The sequence below is a fragment of the Eleutherodactylus coqui genome, chromosome 1, assembly GCF_035609145.1.
Source record: "Eleutherodactylus coqui strain aEleCoq1 chromosome 1, aEleCoq1.hap1, whole genome shotgun sequence".
NCBI lineage: Eukaryota > Metazoa > Chordata > Amphibia > Anura > Eleutherodactylidae > Eleutherodactylus > Eleutherodactylus coqui.
This window is the reverse complement of record NC_089837.1, coordinates 122,245,673-122,264,217: the sequence shown is the minus strand read 5'-3', so window position 1 is coordinate 122,264,217 and position 18,545 is coordinate 122,245,673. Positions and strand designations below refer to the sequence as shown.

General features: G+C 41.4%; 1 protein-coding gene across 1 annotated transcript in view; it reads right to left on the bottom strand.

Annotated features, from left to right (window-relative positions):
* Positions 1-17,288, bottom strand: part of MED12L (mediator complex subunit 12L) — a 504,977-nt gene extending 487,689 nt beyond the window's left edge. Inside the window, exons 1-3 of the mRNA XM_066599797.1 lie at positions 17,190-17,288; positions 6,287-6,391; positions 4,006-4,197 (exon numbers count right to left, since the gene is read on the bottom strand). Of these exons, the coding sequence (XP_066455894.1) occupies positions 4,006-4,197; positions 6,287-6,391; positions 17,190-17,288 (396 nt within the window). The remainder of the gene's footprint in view (positions 1-4,005; positions 4,198-6,286; positions 6,392-17,189) is intronic.
* Between the last annotated feature and the right edge of the window lie 1,257 nt (positions 17,289-18,545).

Genomic DNA, 18,545 nt, shown 5'->3' with positions numbered 1-18,545 from the left:
TGACAGAACTCACATCAACTCAGGTTATTGGTATGAAGGTCCAGTTTGGTAATGAAGAAAGAGATTATACCTTTAGCCTGAAATTCATTTTGTCTCCTTGTAGCTTTATGTTAACCTCGTTGAGTTTGTCAAATATGTCTGCGAGATGGGCAACTCAAGATGTCGTAGTTCGATTCCATCACAAAAGCTTGGGTCAATCGGCCGAAAAGACAAGTACTGTGTCAAAAGGTTCATAGAAGTGTCACAAGCAATTTCCTCTTGACAGCCACCTCACTTCAGTGTGTAGGAGTAGACGTTCGAATTCTTCATCATGGTCTTGACAGAGCTTGTGGAAAAGACATTCGTTCAAAGAGTTTTATCTTGTTAACAGCATTAATGAAATTGCACAGAGAATCATGCAATCTCTTACATAAATGTTTAGCAACAAGGTGCTGCCGATGGATCACACAGTGGACTGCCATTATGCTAGGTATAGTAGATTTTAAATGGGCTTTAAATCCGCGATATCGACCAATTATGGATGCAGCTCCGTTGGTTGCACAAGCAAGTACATTTGTTAAAGGGATGTTTTTCTCTGGGAAAAATTCTTCCACTGTTTTGTATATAGAAGAGCCTTTCATTTCGGTAGTTACATTTCTGGTAAACAACAGTTCCTCCCCTACTTCTTCATTCCGATTAATGAAACAAACGTAAGCTAGCAGCAATGCTTCATTGTCTATAACTGTTGACTCACCAATTTGCATTACAAATTCTATGTTCTTTAAGGTCCAAAAGCATTTCTTCCACATCAGCAGCCAACTCACCAATTCTTCTTGAAATGGTGTCATTATTCAAAGGACTGATTGGACCATGGCACACGCGTCAGGCCCCAGCATAGTACTGACAATCTCTTTAACTGTGGGTAACACTATTGTTTCCCCAATAGTATGTGATTTGTCACATTGCGCTATTAATAAAGAGACTTTATAGGAAGCAAGGAAGCCTTGGTCAGCATTAAGAGCAGATTTTCCAAATAGCTTGCCTACAGTGCTGCAGTTCTCAAACTTTGACTTTAAACCTTGGAAAAATGAAATAGGCTTACCCACTTTGTCCGAATGCATTTTTGCAAGGTAATTAGTCTCGAAGGCTTCATAGCTTCATTTAAAAATGCCTTTCACAAATGAGGCACAAGAGAAGCTGTCCTTTTTGTAGGAGAAGGGATGAATCCGTGTTTCAAGTATTCATTTGAATATTGATGGCATTTCTTCTTCTCAGTCATTTTTATAAAGTATGCTTCAAGAATGCACTGCTTATGTCACTCTATCATATAATGATGTATGACTTTTACAACTCCATGACTCCGCTACAGATAATGATCTTTATTTGTATAGTGCCAACTTATTCCGCAGCGCTTATAGATCAATCACACTGGATAACCAAAAGAACAACCTAACCTGCTGTATTCCATCATGCCGCTGATTGGCTGGAACTTTTAATTGTATGGGTCTCTTGGAGTTTTATATCAGTGAAAAGACACTTGGCGTTCACTAAGACTACAACTCTCAGAAACCCACACAATTAAAAGTTCGAAGCAGCTCCAGCCAATCGGCAACATTATGGAATGCAGCAGGTTAGGTTGTGCTGTAGGTTATCCAGTGTTATGAAGTGTGACCGATTTGTAGCGGAGTCATGCAGTTATAAAAGTCATACATTTTATGATACAGGCACGAAGTCTGCACACAACTCCCATTACATGTAAGTGATTCATATGGAAATAATTGCCTTGGCTTTTATCGGTTTCAGTTTTCACCAATTGTTTTCAAATCCACAAAAACCGAGGTATCACTACTAATTTTTAGAAAAATCTTGTTACTATATGGAAAATTAAAAAATTAACAAAGCAAACACAGAACGCCCCCCTACTGCCCCCTTAAAGGGGTTGTCCCGCGAAAGCAAGTGGGGTTATATACTTCTGTATGGCCATATTAATGCACTTTGTAATATACATCGTGCATTAAATATGAGCCATACAGAAGTTATTCACTTACCTGTTCCGTTGCTAGCGTCCCCGTCGCCATGGTGCCGTCTAATTTCAGCGTCTAATCTCCAGGCTTGACAAAGACCCGCTTTATATAGGGTCGAAACGTCGCTATTTTATGGCTATGAGGTGTTTATAACTGATGCTTATGCATTAAAATCTTTAAGCACCTAACCTGCTGCCTGACCCTGCTTCTTTTTGGATTTAATCGCCCGATTAGGCGCGCTTGCGCAGTCCGGTCTTCTCCCTGGTGAATGGGGCCGCTCGTGCCGGAGAGCTGGTCCTCGTAGCTCCGCCCCGTCACGTGTGCTGATTCCAGCCAATCAGGAGGCTGGAATCGGCAATGGACCGCACAGAGCCCACGGTGCACCATGGGAGAAGACCCGCGGTGCATCGTGGGTGAAGATCCCGGCGGCCATCTTAGTAAGGTAAGGAAGAAGTCGCCGTAGCGCGGGGATTCGGGTAAGTACTAAACATTTTTTTTTTTTAACACATGCATTGGGTTTGTCTCGCGCCGAACGGGGGGCCTATTGAAAAAAAAAAAACCCGTTTCGGCGCGGGACAACCCCTTTAAGGTTCCAATACCTCCCTGCCACCCCTTTTCATTCTACCGTTCCCTTGAGAAGTAATAAAGCCCCACAGGGGGCAATAACACCCACGTTGAGAACCACTGTACTAGAACACCAAAGTTAATTGTGATAGCCCCTTCACTTTGTTCGACCCCCAAATAGGTTTAAATTAGTATGAAATATTTTTCCTGCTTTCTGTTGTCTAACCCTCAAGTGTGCTTATAGTGCGAAATATACAGTATATATGGTTTGTTTGTTTTTTAAAGACTTTTTGTTAGCTTTTTTTAACTAGTGCAACTAAAAAAATTTGGCATTGTTGTGATTGTACTGACCCACAGAAAATAGTTATCCTGTGATTTTTGGCACAATGTGTACACTGTAAAACAATGCCTACCCTACCATGCCAAAATACCTTTTTTACCCTATTTCACTCCACTTTCCCAGTATATTAAATGGTACGATTCAAAAATACAACTCATCCTGCAAAAAGAAAAACCCTCAAACAGCTATGTCAATGAAAAAATAAAAGGTTTTAATTTTTTGAAAGTTGGGAAGTCGATAGCTGAGCCAAGTTTCACGCTGGGCCAGGGGCCATATCCCCATCCTATTATGGCAGCTCTGGGACTCTCAGTGTGTATATGTGCACTGATGTTATGGGGGGTACATATACACTGCATCCGGCAGTGTTCACAACCAGAGTGTACATAGAGCTCAAAGGCCCAGGAGCAAAACTCAGACTTGCTCCCCCTTCCCCTGCCCCTACTCTCATCAAATAAATAAATATATGCTATACGAGGGAGGAGTCAGGCAGCAAACAGCCTGACTGCTGCTCAGTCTCTAGACATACTGAGAGCAGGAGAGGGAGGAGTCAGGCTGTGTACAGAATGCACAATTCGGCATTAGTGAGTGATGAAGCTATAGCTGCAGCTCGACAGTTTATTGGAGCATGACCTGGTGGTGCGATTAAAGGCAAAACATGTGGCATGCCTCCCAGGATGGTAATTTGCAAATAAGGATGGAATAATACCTCCACAGTGCCACCTGTTGGAAGGCAGCATTAATTAAATTAATGCAAAGACAGACTCCATGCACAGACAGCTGTTTAAGGGTATTTGCCCTTCATCAGTGTGCAGCAGGAGTCTGGCTTTGCTAGTGAGAGGCCTGTAACATCATCTTTTGTCCTTAGGGATAGCACCCATCTAGGTGCTCTCCCTAAGGAGAAAAGATGGTGTTTCTGACTCCCAAGATGGTGGAACAGTCCCCTAAATTAGGACTGCTCTGCCAGACCCAAAATGGTTGGGGGGCCAATTTTGCAACCATGTGCCAAAAACTTTGCTTACATGCATTGTTCGTCATGGCTTTTAAATAAATGATTCATGATACAACGTTCTGGCTAAACAATACAATACTATGTCATACCTTTTTAGCTAAAACAGTCAGGTGTTTGTTACCAGCTAACTCCGTAAACCAGCTGTGAATAGCACCCTGAGAACGAGCCGTCACCAGCCAATAGTTGTCTTTGGCATTAATTTGTGGCTTTTTCTTCCCAGTGTCTTGAAAAGTGTTTAGTTTCAATTTTTCAGCAAGAATACTGCTAAAGTAAGCTCCAATCTAGAAAAAAAGAGAAAATATGTTCATTACAGAAGTATAAAAACAGTTACATAAGGGGAATACACTTAAGGAGGTTGCTATTAAAAGGGGTCATCCAGGATTTTAGAATTGCTGGCCTATCTTTAGGCAGGTCATCAATATTCGCTCGTTAAAGGTTTGACTCCCAATGCCCCCACTAATCAGCTGCTTGAAGGGGCCTCCGTGCTCATCAGAGTGTTGCAGCTTCTACATACTTTATATCAAGTGCAACACTAGTTGGTACAGCATATGCCATACTTTGTAATGGTTGTGCTTGGTATTGCAGCTTTGTCCCACTCAATGTATCAACAGTAGCATCTTGGGTCCAAAGCTCTGTGTATAGCTGTAAAGACCGTGAAAAGAAAAGATCCGTGTCTTAAAGGGTTATCCCACAATTAAATATTAATTTACTCTATTAGATCAAGTAAAACCTACATGTTTATTTAGAATCATATAAAAATGTCCCTGTGTCCATACATCTCTGTTGTACAGTATGCTTCTTAGAGGGTCTCCATGTGTTCTTTTGACTTCCTCTCAGAACACCCACCAAGGGCTGCCTCCATACAGGCAGATTTGCATGTCGGAATCCGGAGTGGGCACCGCCCATACATGCTATGGCAAAACGCAATTTCTTCTACACAACTATAAAACGATTGAGATTTTTCCACTCACGGAGTAGAAATCCCAGCATGCTCCATTTCTGTGCATATTCCGCACAGACGGCTTCCATTGAAGTCAATGGAAGCCATCCAATGACATTGCAGAAAGGTCGCAGATTCGCTAGGTCATGATGCAAAAAAGCCGGGATTAAAAAAAAAAAAAAGGAAAAAAAAACCTGTACCGCACATGTCCAGCAGCTCACCGTGCAGACCATCCGCAGTACAGCTAGCGAAAGAAAAAGCAGGTATGCGCAGATGCCGGCTGGGCACAGAGTCGGATTCTGCATGCGGAATCCAACCCGCCAGTGTGCAGCCAGCCTAATGTGTCCAGTGGTAGAGAGCAGAGGTTACTTTTAGTGCACTGATTCTTCCTGGTTGGTCTGCATACCAGCAAGAATTACTATCTACAAACCAGAGGAAGTCAGCAGCACTCTGTACATCTCACAATATGGGGTCAAACATACTCTGCAAAAGTCACCTATATCCAGGAAACCACTAGAGTAAAATCCATAACCCATACACATGCGACAGCATCCATATGTATGGCCCAGTATATTTTGTCCCTATCAGGGTCTTTGCTAGGCATATCAAAATGACCAAGTACAGGGTATATATAGATTCAATATAATGATTGCACCAATCACAATGAGTATACCCAACCCGTAACTTGCGCAAAATTAAATACTGTATATTAAGAATTGTCCGTATTCCGCAAATGTCTTACAGACAAGCTGCATGGTTAAATAAAATAACTAATTACTCAAAAACATGTCTTTTTATAAAAATAGTTTTCATCAACTAAAACTCAGTCTGGGGAGATGCAGCAGCATCAAGTGCTAATTGTGCATGCATCGGCACATCTAAGCAGCCTATCAGAAATCCCACATCCTTGTCTCCTAGTAACCACGGTTGGCTGACCGTGACTATAGCAACCAATGGGACTCTAAAAATCGAACACTGAATGGGGAGAAAGGTATCGATAACAAGCAGCTGGAGGTTTAATAGGAGTCGATCCACCCTACCCTGTCGTGGGACAACCCCTTTAACCTCTCTGCACTAACTCATTTCCGGTTATTATGTCCGTGAACTACATACTACAGCATACCTAGCTGTGGGATGGTTCACAAAGTAGCTACATCGGTCATTTTGATGCAGATGTTTGTGCAGATCCATAATAAAATCAGCTAGGGGTGACTGCACCCTAACACATATTACATTGTAGAATAGAACAAATGCATATTGGCAATTAATTAGGTGCTGCGTCAGCAGCTACATAGTTGTAGGAGAGGTGATGGTGCTTACTGGCGCTGGTAGCATGATGCACACTATCACACAGGTCATACTGGTTATACAATGGTCTCCAATGGTTAGTAGAATTGTACACAAGGAATCAAAGCATGAAAGACTATTACCTTAGATGGGTTAATGACAATATTCCTGGCTGATCCATACTCATCTCCAGAAAAGGCTGGCTGGTTATTGAATCCTTGTTTAACATTCAATGCAGTTAGTTCATCCTGTAATGAGTTAAGAAAGCTCTCCGTTAGTGTTATACACAGACTATCTAATACCAAGGCTGAATGCACACACCTGAGTCGGATTCCGCATGCGGGACCCTGTAGCGGAATTCAACCCTGTGCCCGGCTGGTGAGCCCTACGTACCTGTCCGGATGCTTTTTCTTCTGTCTTGTGGATGTGCTGGCCAGTGTGCTGGTGGGACATTCGCAGTACAGATGTGACCGTGCCGGAAAGGCCGCAGGATGGACGGCTTCCATTGACTTCAATGGAAGCCGTCCACATGGAATCCGGCTCAAAATAGAGCATACTGCGATTTTCCCCTCGTCAGTGCAAAAGTTGCAATTGATTTCCGCTTGTGGGCATGGAAACCTGCTTTTACATTGCATGCTATGGCAGATATTTGCTGTGGAATCCAGAGACGGACACCCGCTCCAGATTCCCCGATGCAAATCTGGCCGTATGCATTGGGCCTAAGGCAAGCTCAAAATATATCCAGACACTTCCTGTTATCAATTTCTCTACGAACCTTTAGATCATCACAAGCCACCTCCGAAGTAATTTGCGGTATGCGCAGTGAAGTGACATGCACCGGCACATGCACTGAATGCAGTGGAAGATGCGCCTGCAATACCAACCTGGACTGCTGCACTATGGTCAGCGCTGCATGTGCTGCCAATTGCAACAATGGCAAAATTGGAATCAGCTGATTGGCAGGGATATCGATTGGCCGATACCCACAGATCATCTATTTACAACCTGGCCTGAGGATAGGTCATCAACAGAAAAAAGTGATAAAACCCCTTTAAAATATTGATGAGCAATCATTAGTATATCCACTTAAGAAAAAACTAAGAATCTAAGTAATGCTACAATATACCGTTAGGTAAGGTTAGGACTACATGCTATTGGATATATGGGTTATGCTGCTGCCCACAGGCCGCTTATCATGAAGCACAATGCATTGTCCCATCTAAAATTCTGCAAGAAACTTCATAACTGAACAGTTGTTGGAAGAGTGTTCTATAGAGTGACCAGTCATGCTACTCCGATACCTGGGAACACCTTTTGCATGTTCCAACAGTTAAAGGGAATAGGTCATCAGAAAATAACCTATTAATTAAATCACATTTTTATATTAAACATTTACAAATTTAGATTATTTTTTTGGTCACAATCTGTATTAAAAAAAAAAAACTAAAATGCAGCATTTTTTCACACTGACCACAGAACCTAATAATACTCTGTCACTTCCTGATCTATAAGAAAGCTTTTCAGCACTCATCTCACTGACATCACAGGCAGGATTACACTGAAATGTAACACCTCTATGTAGATAACACAAAATCCACCATTCAGATTAGATGATCAGCTGTGACTATCTCCTCCCCTTCCCTGCAAAATTACCTCTGCACGGGTCGCAGAACATGCCTAGAACAGTCTCCCATACAAGTCAGCAGCTTCATGGGTGATTGTGTGAATGGCCCATGAAGCTGCTGTAAAGCATATCTTCCAAATGCTTTACATGCCCTTAAATATAGCTGAAGCAAGATGGTCACCTCCATTGTCATATACAGACAACAAGATAAAAAAAATCTACAATAAGAATATTAAAACAGATTAAAAGATGGAATATATTTTTCTCTATCTGGTTATAATTAATTTAAAAAAAAAAGTAATATAGTCCCTTTAAGTAGGGTGGGGGTTCCATTATGGTCTTTAAATGTTTACATGGCATGTTCTTGGACTGCTGGTTTTAGTGACAAGAACCATGAACAAGGAGGTGGACCTTGACATTCTAGACAATAGTGTGCTGCTGACAATATAGCAACACTCTGGAAATAGTCAGCAATACTTCCAATAAAACAACGCGCCTTGTCACAAAACCATTACTGTTTTATGTTGGTCTGAGGATATGGATGTTCCATGATTGAAGTGGGCTGCACAGAGTCCTGACCTGAACAGAACAGCACCCATCTTCTTTAAGAGAAGTTGCCAGATGTTTGCAGTATGAATGGAGGGAAATACCAGCTGAAGTGTATCAGAGGTCAGTAGAAAGTATGCCTTGGAGAGTATCTGATGTGGGTCAGAAACACTATCTTTTCTCCTTAGGGAGAGCAACTATATACTGTAAACTAAGTGAGGAGACTCAAATGGCCATGCACGCGCCTCTGGGTAATATGCAAATAAGGTAGAAGGAATAAATCCTCCACAGTGCCACCTACTGAAAGGCAGCATTCCTTCAACTCAAAGTCAGACTTTTTATACAAGCCTTGTTACAATGACCAGGAATTAATTAATTAATGCCTTTAATTCCTGGTCATTGTAACAAGGCTTGTATAAAAAGTCTGACTTTGACTTGAAGGAATGCTGCCTTTCAATAGGTGGCACTGTGGAGGATTTATTCCATCTCCCTTATTTGCATATTACCCAGAGGAGCGTGCATGGCCATTTGAGTCTTCTCACTTAGTTTATAGTATATAGTTGCTCTCCCTAAGGAGAAAAGATAGCGTTTCTGACCCCCATCCCAGGCCTTTCACTAGCAAAGCCAGACTCCTACTGTACACTGATGAAGGACATAAATCCTGAAACAGCTGTCTGTGCATGGAGTCTGGCTTTGCTTTTAATTCCCGGTTATTGTAACAAGGCTTGTATAAAAGGTCTGACTTTCTATAGGTGGCACTGTGGAGGATTTATTCCATCTCTCTTATTTGAGTATCCAATGTAACATATGTAAATAAATACTACTTGCTCAGGTGTCCAATTACTTTTGATAGGATAGTGTATATTTTAGGTATAGACTAAAAGAATATAGTTTATTAGAAACTCTTAAAAACATATACGGGCTGACTAACAGTACTAACATACATTAACACAAAAAAGAGGAGAAGATATATTTCGGTGCAAGTTTGAATTATGCATCCAATGTCTCCAATGTAGATAATGGTCACAATAGCATGGTCAGTATAAGTGGATAACTTTAGTGCATATACAGAGTTCCTGCACTGAATGACTGGTGACAGTCGTATGTAGAGGTCGAAGAGAACTACGGCTCTGAATGACTGGTAAAGTCACAGAGAAATACGGCTCAACGCGTTTCTCCGCTCGCTTTAGAGCGGTTCATCAGGAGCCACAGATGTATATTTGACCAAAAAATCTTTAGTGGGATTAATAGCGTCAATCATTTAATTGACTAAGCTATCTTCCTCTTTTAGGATATATAATCAGTAGGATTAAATTGGCAAGAAAGTGGGTTGTCTGCGAAGATGTCGCCAACAGGTATATATATATACCAGACACCGTTAGACAAAAAGCCAGCAGGGTACGATGGTATAGTGGCTACGTTGGTAAAGAAGGAAGGAGGACTCGGATAAAGAACTTATGCACTGACAGTAGTCACAAGTCAGATGCGTGTTTAGATATGTCAGCTATAAGGATCCTGTATTTAGCGCTGTATACCTATCCTCCTACAAGTGTTGCAATGTTAGCAGCACTAATGTAGAATTTCTAGTCATATGCACTGACATTAATAGAAAGTCAGGTGCATGTTCAGATAGGTCAGCTAAAGAGGATCCTGTATTTAAAGCTGCATACCTATCCTCCTAAAAGTGTTGCAATGTCAGCAACACTAATGTAGAAATGCTAGACTCCTATCAAAAGTTCAGACAACCAATCTAATATTCAAGCAGGCAGCCAAAAATAGGCTTCAACAAATGTTTCTGCTCAAACAATAGGTCCCCAGGATAAGGCTACCTAGTGTGCCAAACATAGAGTAAAATAACAAACAGATAAAGCCTGTGGCCCTGATGGTGAGCCACAGGTAAATGGTTAGCTAGTGTAAGATCAGCGCTGTATATACCAGGGAGAGAACCTCCCTGTGGGAGGGATTTGATGAATACACCAATGAGGGCTGCTGAGAGGAGAAGATCTGTCAATCATTCTTAATTAGGCCAAAAAAAAAAACACTTCTAGGTTTACAAACATGTGGCCAGGTAGAGTACTTAATCCTTATGTCGATTATCTACCATTCGTGCTCCTTGATCATGGTGCAGTACCGGCGATTGTCCGTTAGTGATACGAATATAATGCCCATAACACGGACGCAGAGCAGTGACTCTGCGCATGCGTCCGTGACGTGATGACGTCAGAGCGTCAGATCATGTGCTTACAAAGTACCACGCAATGGTTAACCGATGCCGGATCAGTATTCTCTGAGGGGGAATTCAGAGCTTCACCCCAGGAACAATCTATTCAAAAGGGGTTTAAAGATCTCACCTTAATATATCGCGAATATGTTCGCAATTGGTGGGAGGTCCAAGGGCTAAATAAATACATTGAACATCGCATAGTACCACGTGGCCTGAGAAACCCTATTTTGCCCCCCAAAAGACTGCGTAATACGACCTTCCTAAAAAAATGGGAAGAAGAATCAACACAGTCTTCCCTTAGGTTCATTAACCTACTGTTGGAAGAGGAAAAATCAACCCTTGTAATTAATCAAAAAAAGCTAGAAGAACAGATAGAAGCTGTAAAAATCTTCAGCTCTGACCCCGAATTTGTAAATAAAGAAAAAATCCTACACTCCAACATCGAGAAATTTACTGCTCAAATAAAGGATAGGAAACATCTACAATTCGGGCGTGATTTACAGGATTTTAAAGAAAATAGAGCATACTTTGATCCCTCTACTCGCTCGGAAACAGAGATTAGTTCCTCAGACCAAGATCTGTCTGAAAGTGATACTTCCTCTTCTAACAGATTAGGGTATAGACGCTATAAAAGCCGACATCAACCACGCAATAAGGGTAGAGGCAGGAGACCACAGGAAAGTGTTTGTCCTGAGCCCCCCATTACTCAATATTTTTTAAGGGGCAGACGGGACATTCCAACATCGAAATGACATCACAGGACCAACCAATCCCTGGCTCCCTTATACATCCCTCCAGCATGTCAGCATATGGTCTAAATAATAGAACCACTGAGTCTACTACACATATCGATGCCAACATCTCTGAAGATAGGTTACAGATTGTTAATCTGTCAGATTGTAACCTGACTAAAGAGGAGATTCGCCTGTTGGAGAGGGGGCTGTCCTTTGTCCCCACGACCCGCTATGATCCGTTCGTGTGGACGAAGGACATCTCCCTCTTCACACGCAAACTCCGCTGGAAAAAGTATTTCAGCATCAAAAACAGAGAACAGCTAAATGAAATGGGCCTAGAGCCCTCTGACCAATTGGGACTACAAGTCCTATTAGATCTAGAAGCTGAAAACCAGAGAGACCAGGGTACTGGCCCCTGCACGACCCTTAAACCCTCCAATAAATCAAATCCTCCAGCTTTGAAAAGTCCAGAAATTGACATTTTTGAGAAGTTAGTAAAAAAAGATCTGAAGGCACTTCGTACTCCAAAGAACGTACATCCTAATTTAACAAAAGGTGAACTCGTAGCACTAAAGAACCTCGAATCTAATCAACAAATTATTGTGAAACCCGCCGATAAAGGCGGTAATATTGTTGTAATGAGTAGATCGCAATATGTCAACATGTGTCGACAACTTCTTAGCGACACATCGACCTATGGTCGCTTGACTAACGATCCTACTAATACATTTCTGTTCAAATTGAGGAACCTACTGCTACGACAACGAGATCTGGGGTGCATAAGTGAGAAAGAACTTCGATTTATTTATCCAACTAATCCAACAGTGGCAACTTTTTACTCGTTGCCAAAAGTGCACAAAGGTATTGACCCGATCAGAGGGAGACCAATAGTATCGGGCATCAACAACCTTACCCAGAATCTAAGTACATACATAGATAACATCTTACGCCCTTTTGTCGTATCCCTGCGCTCACATATCAGGGATACAATGGACGTTCTTCGTCTTATCGATGGAATCTCAATTGAGCCAGATACCTTCCTCGCATCACTCGACATAGAAGCACTCTATAGTTCTATCCCGCACGAAGGAGGCCTTGAGGCAGTAAAATTCTTTTTAGAACAGAGGGGCTCCCATTACATCAATCACAATGAGTGCATACTGGAATTCCTTGAGTTCACCTTACGCCATAACTACTTTTTGTTTGACTCCGAGTACTTCCACCAGCTCAGGGGTACAGCGATGGGGACGCCATGTGCCCCATCCTATGCTAACCTGTACCTGGGCTGGTGGGAGGAAAGGGTCATCTACAACAATATGGAATGGTCAAATAATATCATACTATGGCTTAGATTTATTGATGATATTCTTGTCCTTTGGAGAGGAACAGAATCCTCTTTCCAAGATTTTGTGAACTCTTTGAACCAGAACTCCTTAAATCTGCATGTCACGAGTGAATTTAACACCACCAGTCTACCTTTCCTAGACTTAATGATCCAGAAGAACGAGGACGGCACTATCTCCTCAACATTGTACCGCAAAATTACCGCCACAAATAGTTTACTGGGGTGGCAGAGCTATCATCCAGTCCCTCTAAAAAGCGGAATCCCTAAGGGACAATTCTTGCGGCTCCGACGAAACTGCTCGAACGATTCCACGTTCCTAGAAGAAAGCCAAAAACTGATGACACGTTTTAGAGATAGAAATTATCCAGAAGACGTCATTCAAAGTGCCTTCTCTCATGCTATGCAACAAAACAGGACTACTCTCTTAACACCTCGCAAACGTCCAACTGACCAGTACACACGCATTATAGGCACATTCGATATGGCCTCCAAACAAGTCAGAAACATCGTAAGTCACTACTGGGATATTTTGAAGAATGATATGGATCTTGGCGATTCAATATCACCCATGCCACTAATTACATATCGGAGAGGCCATAACCTCAAAGACCATCTGGTCAAGAGCCATTTGTATCAAGATGACACCAAAAAAACCTGGCTAGGATCTGCTAGACCAAACGGTACCTTCCCCTGCCATGGCTGTTTGGCTTGTCCATACATTTTGAAAAGTGATACTTTCCAATGTGCCTCCAACAATAAAGTATACAAGTGCCGCAGTTTCATTAACTGTAGGACCAAAAACATAGTGTACATGGCGACGTGCCCCTGTCCCAAGGTCTACGTGGGGAAAACCATTCAGGAATTCCGACGTAGGATCTTGGGACATGTGGGCAATATAAATCGCAAAGAGTCAACACCATTGGCCGACCATGTTTGGTCCCTACATGGCGGTGATGCAAATTCACTCAAATTCCAGGGAGTTGAACTCTTGAGGACTTTCGGACGCAGAGGTGACATTGACAGGCACCTCTTACAAAAAGAGGCAGCCTGGATATATCGTATGAATACCCTAAGCCCTGCTGGCTTGAATGAGAGTTTATGTTTTAACTGCTTTTTGTAAAATAGCCCCTTTCCGCAACTCTCATTATTTGTTCCGCACTATCCCTCCTGAGAATATCGATCTTACGGCATCCTTACCAATTCTATTAGGAACATCATCTGAAACTATGTATAATATAGACATCATTAACTCTTTCCATACCGATTGATGGCAAGCACTATACCGATATTCCTATACTCCTCAATGAGGCTGCTGCTGTATTTGTATCCTCCTAACCTTATATGAAGCAAACTGGACATCTTATTGTGAGGTCTTCCTTTTAGTACAAATGATATAAACAATCATTCTCTGCAGCACATTATTTACTTCCCCTTTAACAACGCCTGACTGCTCTATCAGTACCTTTATGGCATCACTCTCAGATGCTATTATTTTCACACTAGGTCGGAATAGAGCTTATAACTACTAATGTGCTAGGCAGAAAGAAAGGAGAAAGAAGAAGAGAAGGGAAAAAAAGGAAAAAAAAAAAAAAAAAAAGAGTTTACAACTATTAATGTGCTAGGCAAAAATCTTCTTTTTAATCAATCTATAGATATTCTATATCAGCTATACATCTATGGTGCATAAAGTATTTGAAAGAACAGCCCGTTTGTATCTCGAGTTGTCACTATTACCCGATGTCCGCTCATTCAACATATTTATGAATAGAATGATCGGCTTACCTATAGCGAAACACCGCCCACACATTAGCATAACTATGACGTGCCCCTTATCTATTTACCAAAGGAAGAATACTCTCACGGAGAGAGAGATACAACAACGGGTCTCCGCCCCTTTGTAAGCACATGATCTGACGCTCTGACGTCATCACGTCACGGGCGCATGCGCAGAGTCACTGCTCTGCGTCCGTGTTATGGGCATTATATTCGTATCACTAACGGACAATCGCCGGTACTGCACCATGATCAAGGAGCACGAATGGTAGATAATCGACATAAGGATTAAGTACTCTACCTGGCCACATGTTTGTAAACCTAGAAGTGTTTTTTTTTTTTTTGTTTTTTTTTTTTTTGGCCTAATTAAGAATGATTGACAGATCTTCTCCTCTCAGCAGCCCTCATTGGTGTATTCATCAAATCCCTCCCACAGGGAGGTTCTCTCCCTGGTATATACAGCGCTGATCTTACACTAGCTAACCATTTACCTGTGGCTCACCATCAGGGCCACAGGCTTTATCTGTTTGTTATTTTACTCTATGTTTGGCACACTAGGTAGCCTTATCTTGGGGACCTATTGTTTGAGCAGAAACATTTGTTGAAGCCTATTTTTGGCTGCCTGCTTGAATATTAGATTGGTTGTCTGAACTTTTGATAGGAGTCTAGCATTTCTACATTAGTGTTGCTGACATTGCAACACTTTTAGGAGGATAGGTATGCAGCTTTAAATACAGGATCCTCTTTAGCTGACCTATCTGAACATGCACCTGACTTTCTATTAATGTCAGTGCATATGACTAGAAATTCTACATTAGTGCTGCTAACATTGCAACACTTGTAGGAGGATAGGTATACAGCGCTAAATACAGGATCCTTATAGCTGACATATCTAAACACGCATCTGACTTGTGACTACTGTCAGTGCATAAGTTCTTTATCCGAGTCCTCCTTCCTTCTTTACCAACGTAGCCACTATACCATCGTACCCTGCTGGCTTTTTGTCTAACGGTGTCTGGTATATATATATACCTGTTGGCGACATCTTCGCAGACAACCCACTTTCTTGCCAATTTAATCCTACTGATTATATATCCTAAAAGAGGAAGATAGCTTAGTCAATTAAATGATTGACGCTATTAATCCCACTAAAGATTTTTTGGTCAAATATACATCTGTGGCTCCTGATGAACCGCTCTAAAGCGAGCGGAGAAACGCGTTGAGCCGTATTTCTCTGTGACTTTACCAGTCATTCAGAGCCGTAGTTCTCTTCGACCTCTACATACGACTGTCACCAGTCATTCAGTGCAGGAACTCTGTATATGCACTAAAGTTATCCACTTATACTGACCATGCTATTGTGACCATTATCTACATTGGAGACATTGGATGCATAATTCAAACTTGCACCGAAATATATCTTCTCCTCTTTTTTGTGTTAATGTATGTTAGTACTGTTAGTCAGCCCGTATATGTTTTTAAGAGTTTCTAATAAACTATATTCTTTTAGTCTATACCTGTGAAGGGCTTTTAAGAAAAATTTACATATAGACTTCCCGTCTCTGTGATAAGTGTATATTTTAGATAGTAAGTTCTGAACATTCACTCTATTCACAGATTCTTTCCACTATATGGTTAATGCTTATGTCATTTTTAATTCTAACAGAGCAAAAATTGTAGGGTTTTTCAGAGAGACTAACATTGTTTATCTTCAGCATACCCGTAGAGAAATGTTAAACCTGTCAGGCCAGTATTCACAATGCAGAAGGGAACGTAGACTCACACAAGCTAAAGTACAGATGCTTAAATGCCCACTTGAGACCTGGCAGCTGTGATGACATTAACAAAACATTATATTACCTGAGGAATTTGCACATTCCCCAGAGATCATAATTATGGCTTAGTTTTCAGAGAGCCTTCTTTATTCTCTGCACTCTTATTGGCTAGTTACCTCCTGGGGGCTTCCCTTCCCTTTAAGTCATTCCTACCAAAAAGTTCAGTTCTGTATGTGGTAACTTTGGACAGCAGGTGATAAAAAAATAATCAGATCCCCTGTTACTTGTAGTGTATGACAATTGTACATTTGAACCTGTAATTAGACATTTTAGAGCACAGCTGGGAGTAAGTTGCACAATAGGTTGCTCATTGATCTCTATCTGCTATAGAACATAATATATGATTTAGGCTAGGTGCTCGAATTTGGAGTTCAAATTATGTTTTCTGTTATTTTAATGGATGACATTCTAATTTTTAATTAGTTTTTAAATTATTTCCCCATCTAAAATGATCCTTTCTTTGCAGACCCTCTTTTTGACAGATCAGCACAGGAAGTTGCAAAAGGGTTGACTTGTAACTTCCTGTTTATGGCAGAAAAACAGAGGTGTGGAGCAGGCAAGTCATTGTGTCTGATTTAATGGACTAAGGGCTATCTCACATGAGTGGATCTCCTGCGCGGGCAGCACACAGCAGTACACAATGCATTGCATGCCGACAGATCCCCATACACTATCTTGGCATGTAGGCACACGTGCTATGCGACAAGATAGAGCATGTTGCATTACCTCTATGTAATTTCATCACATAGGAGTTATGCTGGTTGAGAAACCGGCTAGCTTGACAACACCTAAACCCAAGTAAATCTGAACTGGTTAGAATTGAGATCAGGTGACCACCTAGGGAGAAGGAGGCCAGGAGCTTCAGATAGAAATAACTAACCAACGTAACACTAGCCCACTCATATATACTGATGGGAATAGTTATCGGTGTTCCCCAGGATTTTGTTAAACAGAAAAATGCTTACCTCTTTTTGCTTAGGGTCTTGTGGGTAGACATCAGGCGGTCCAAGACGAGGTCTTTTCAGAGGTCTTTGTTCATAGCTAAGAATCCCCAAAGCAGCCATGATCTTTCATGATAACGTGCTGGAGTGAGACAAAAGACAGGACAATTCCCCACTAAATTTGAAAAGAAAGAAGACAGAAGTTCAGAAGTTATATCTATTGCTTCCTAGAATTATTATAAAGTATTTGCCCCTTCAAGATTGTTCCTATAAAGACATTTTAACAATTTTACATAAAATATGATGTTAGCCAAAGGAAACCTGAGTGAACACTTCAAGTTGAACATCCATGTCACCCAGGTGTAAATTATAAGTGCTTGCGCAATTTAAGAAGCCACAACTGCAAACATATGCTTCCTACACTTTCATATCAGTATGCCGCATCACTATGAAGGCTCAATCTTCTTGCATAAGGGGTCATACACACTGACGTATTGTCACCACATATTACACATGTGTATTTCCCAGACTTTCACTCCTCCATTCACACCTGCGTGTGGACACTGCGTATCGATACGCAGGAGAAACAAGTCGCAGCATGCTCTATTTCTTCATGTATCATATGAATGGGCCACATATAAAACGCTGTCCATACACAAGCGTTTCATATAGGCAGCGTTTCTATATGCATTCCCCGCTCTGAAAAAAAGAATCACACTGCACATATCTGTGACGTCAGTGCCAATCACAGCCCGTATACATATGGGCTGTAATGTGTACAACGCTGTCGCAGAGTGGCAGCGTTGTACGTATACGCCCCTGTGAACGAGCCCTAGGTGTGTTATTTAGACACACAGGTAGGCTTATTTTTGATGAACTACTTGTCTGCTCCTTCCACATCAAGAGCTCACTGACACTAGTGTATTCAGCCTGCGTATTACACACTTTTTCTTAACATACATAATACACTGTACGCAGTGATACGCAGGCTAAATACACTTAAGTCAGTGAGCCCTTAGTGTTATCTTTCAAGATTATCCAGGACCTTATTTAGACCAATGTAAAACTTAAAATTTTCCTACTCCACCATTCAGCTATCCAGTAAACTTCCTCTTGTGTTTTTTTTTCTTGTTTCATAACCAAATTCCTTGCTCTGTATGCTTTGCTGTCAGCTTATAGAAATGCAGAATTTTAGAAATTAGTGAATGTAAACATTAGCATCATGGATTTCATATTATGGAGCTATATTACCCCTATAAAAGACAAGGCGTATGATGGATTTCAGCCTCCATTGTTTTATATGCTTAAGATATATCTCCTCAGTAGGAAATCTGCCAGCTAACCATACATTCACAGCTTCAGTTACATGTACTCAACATT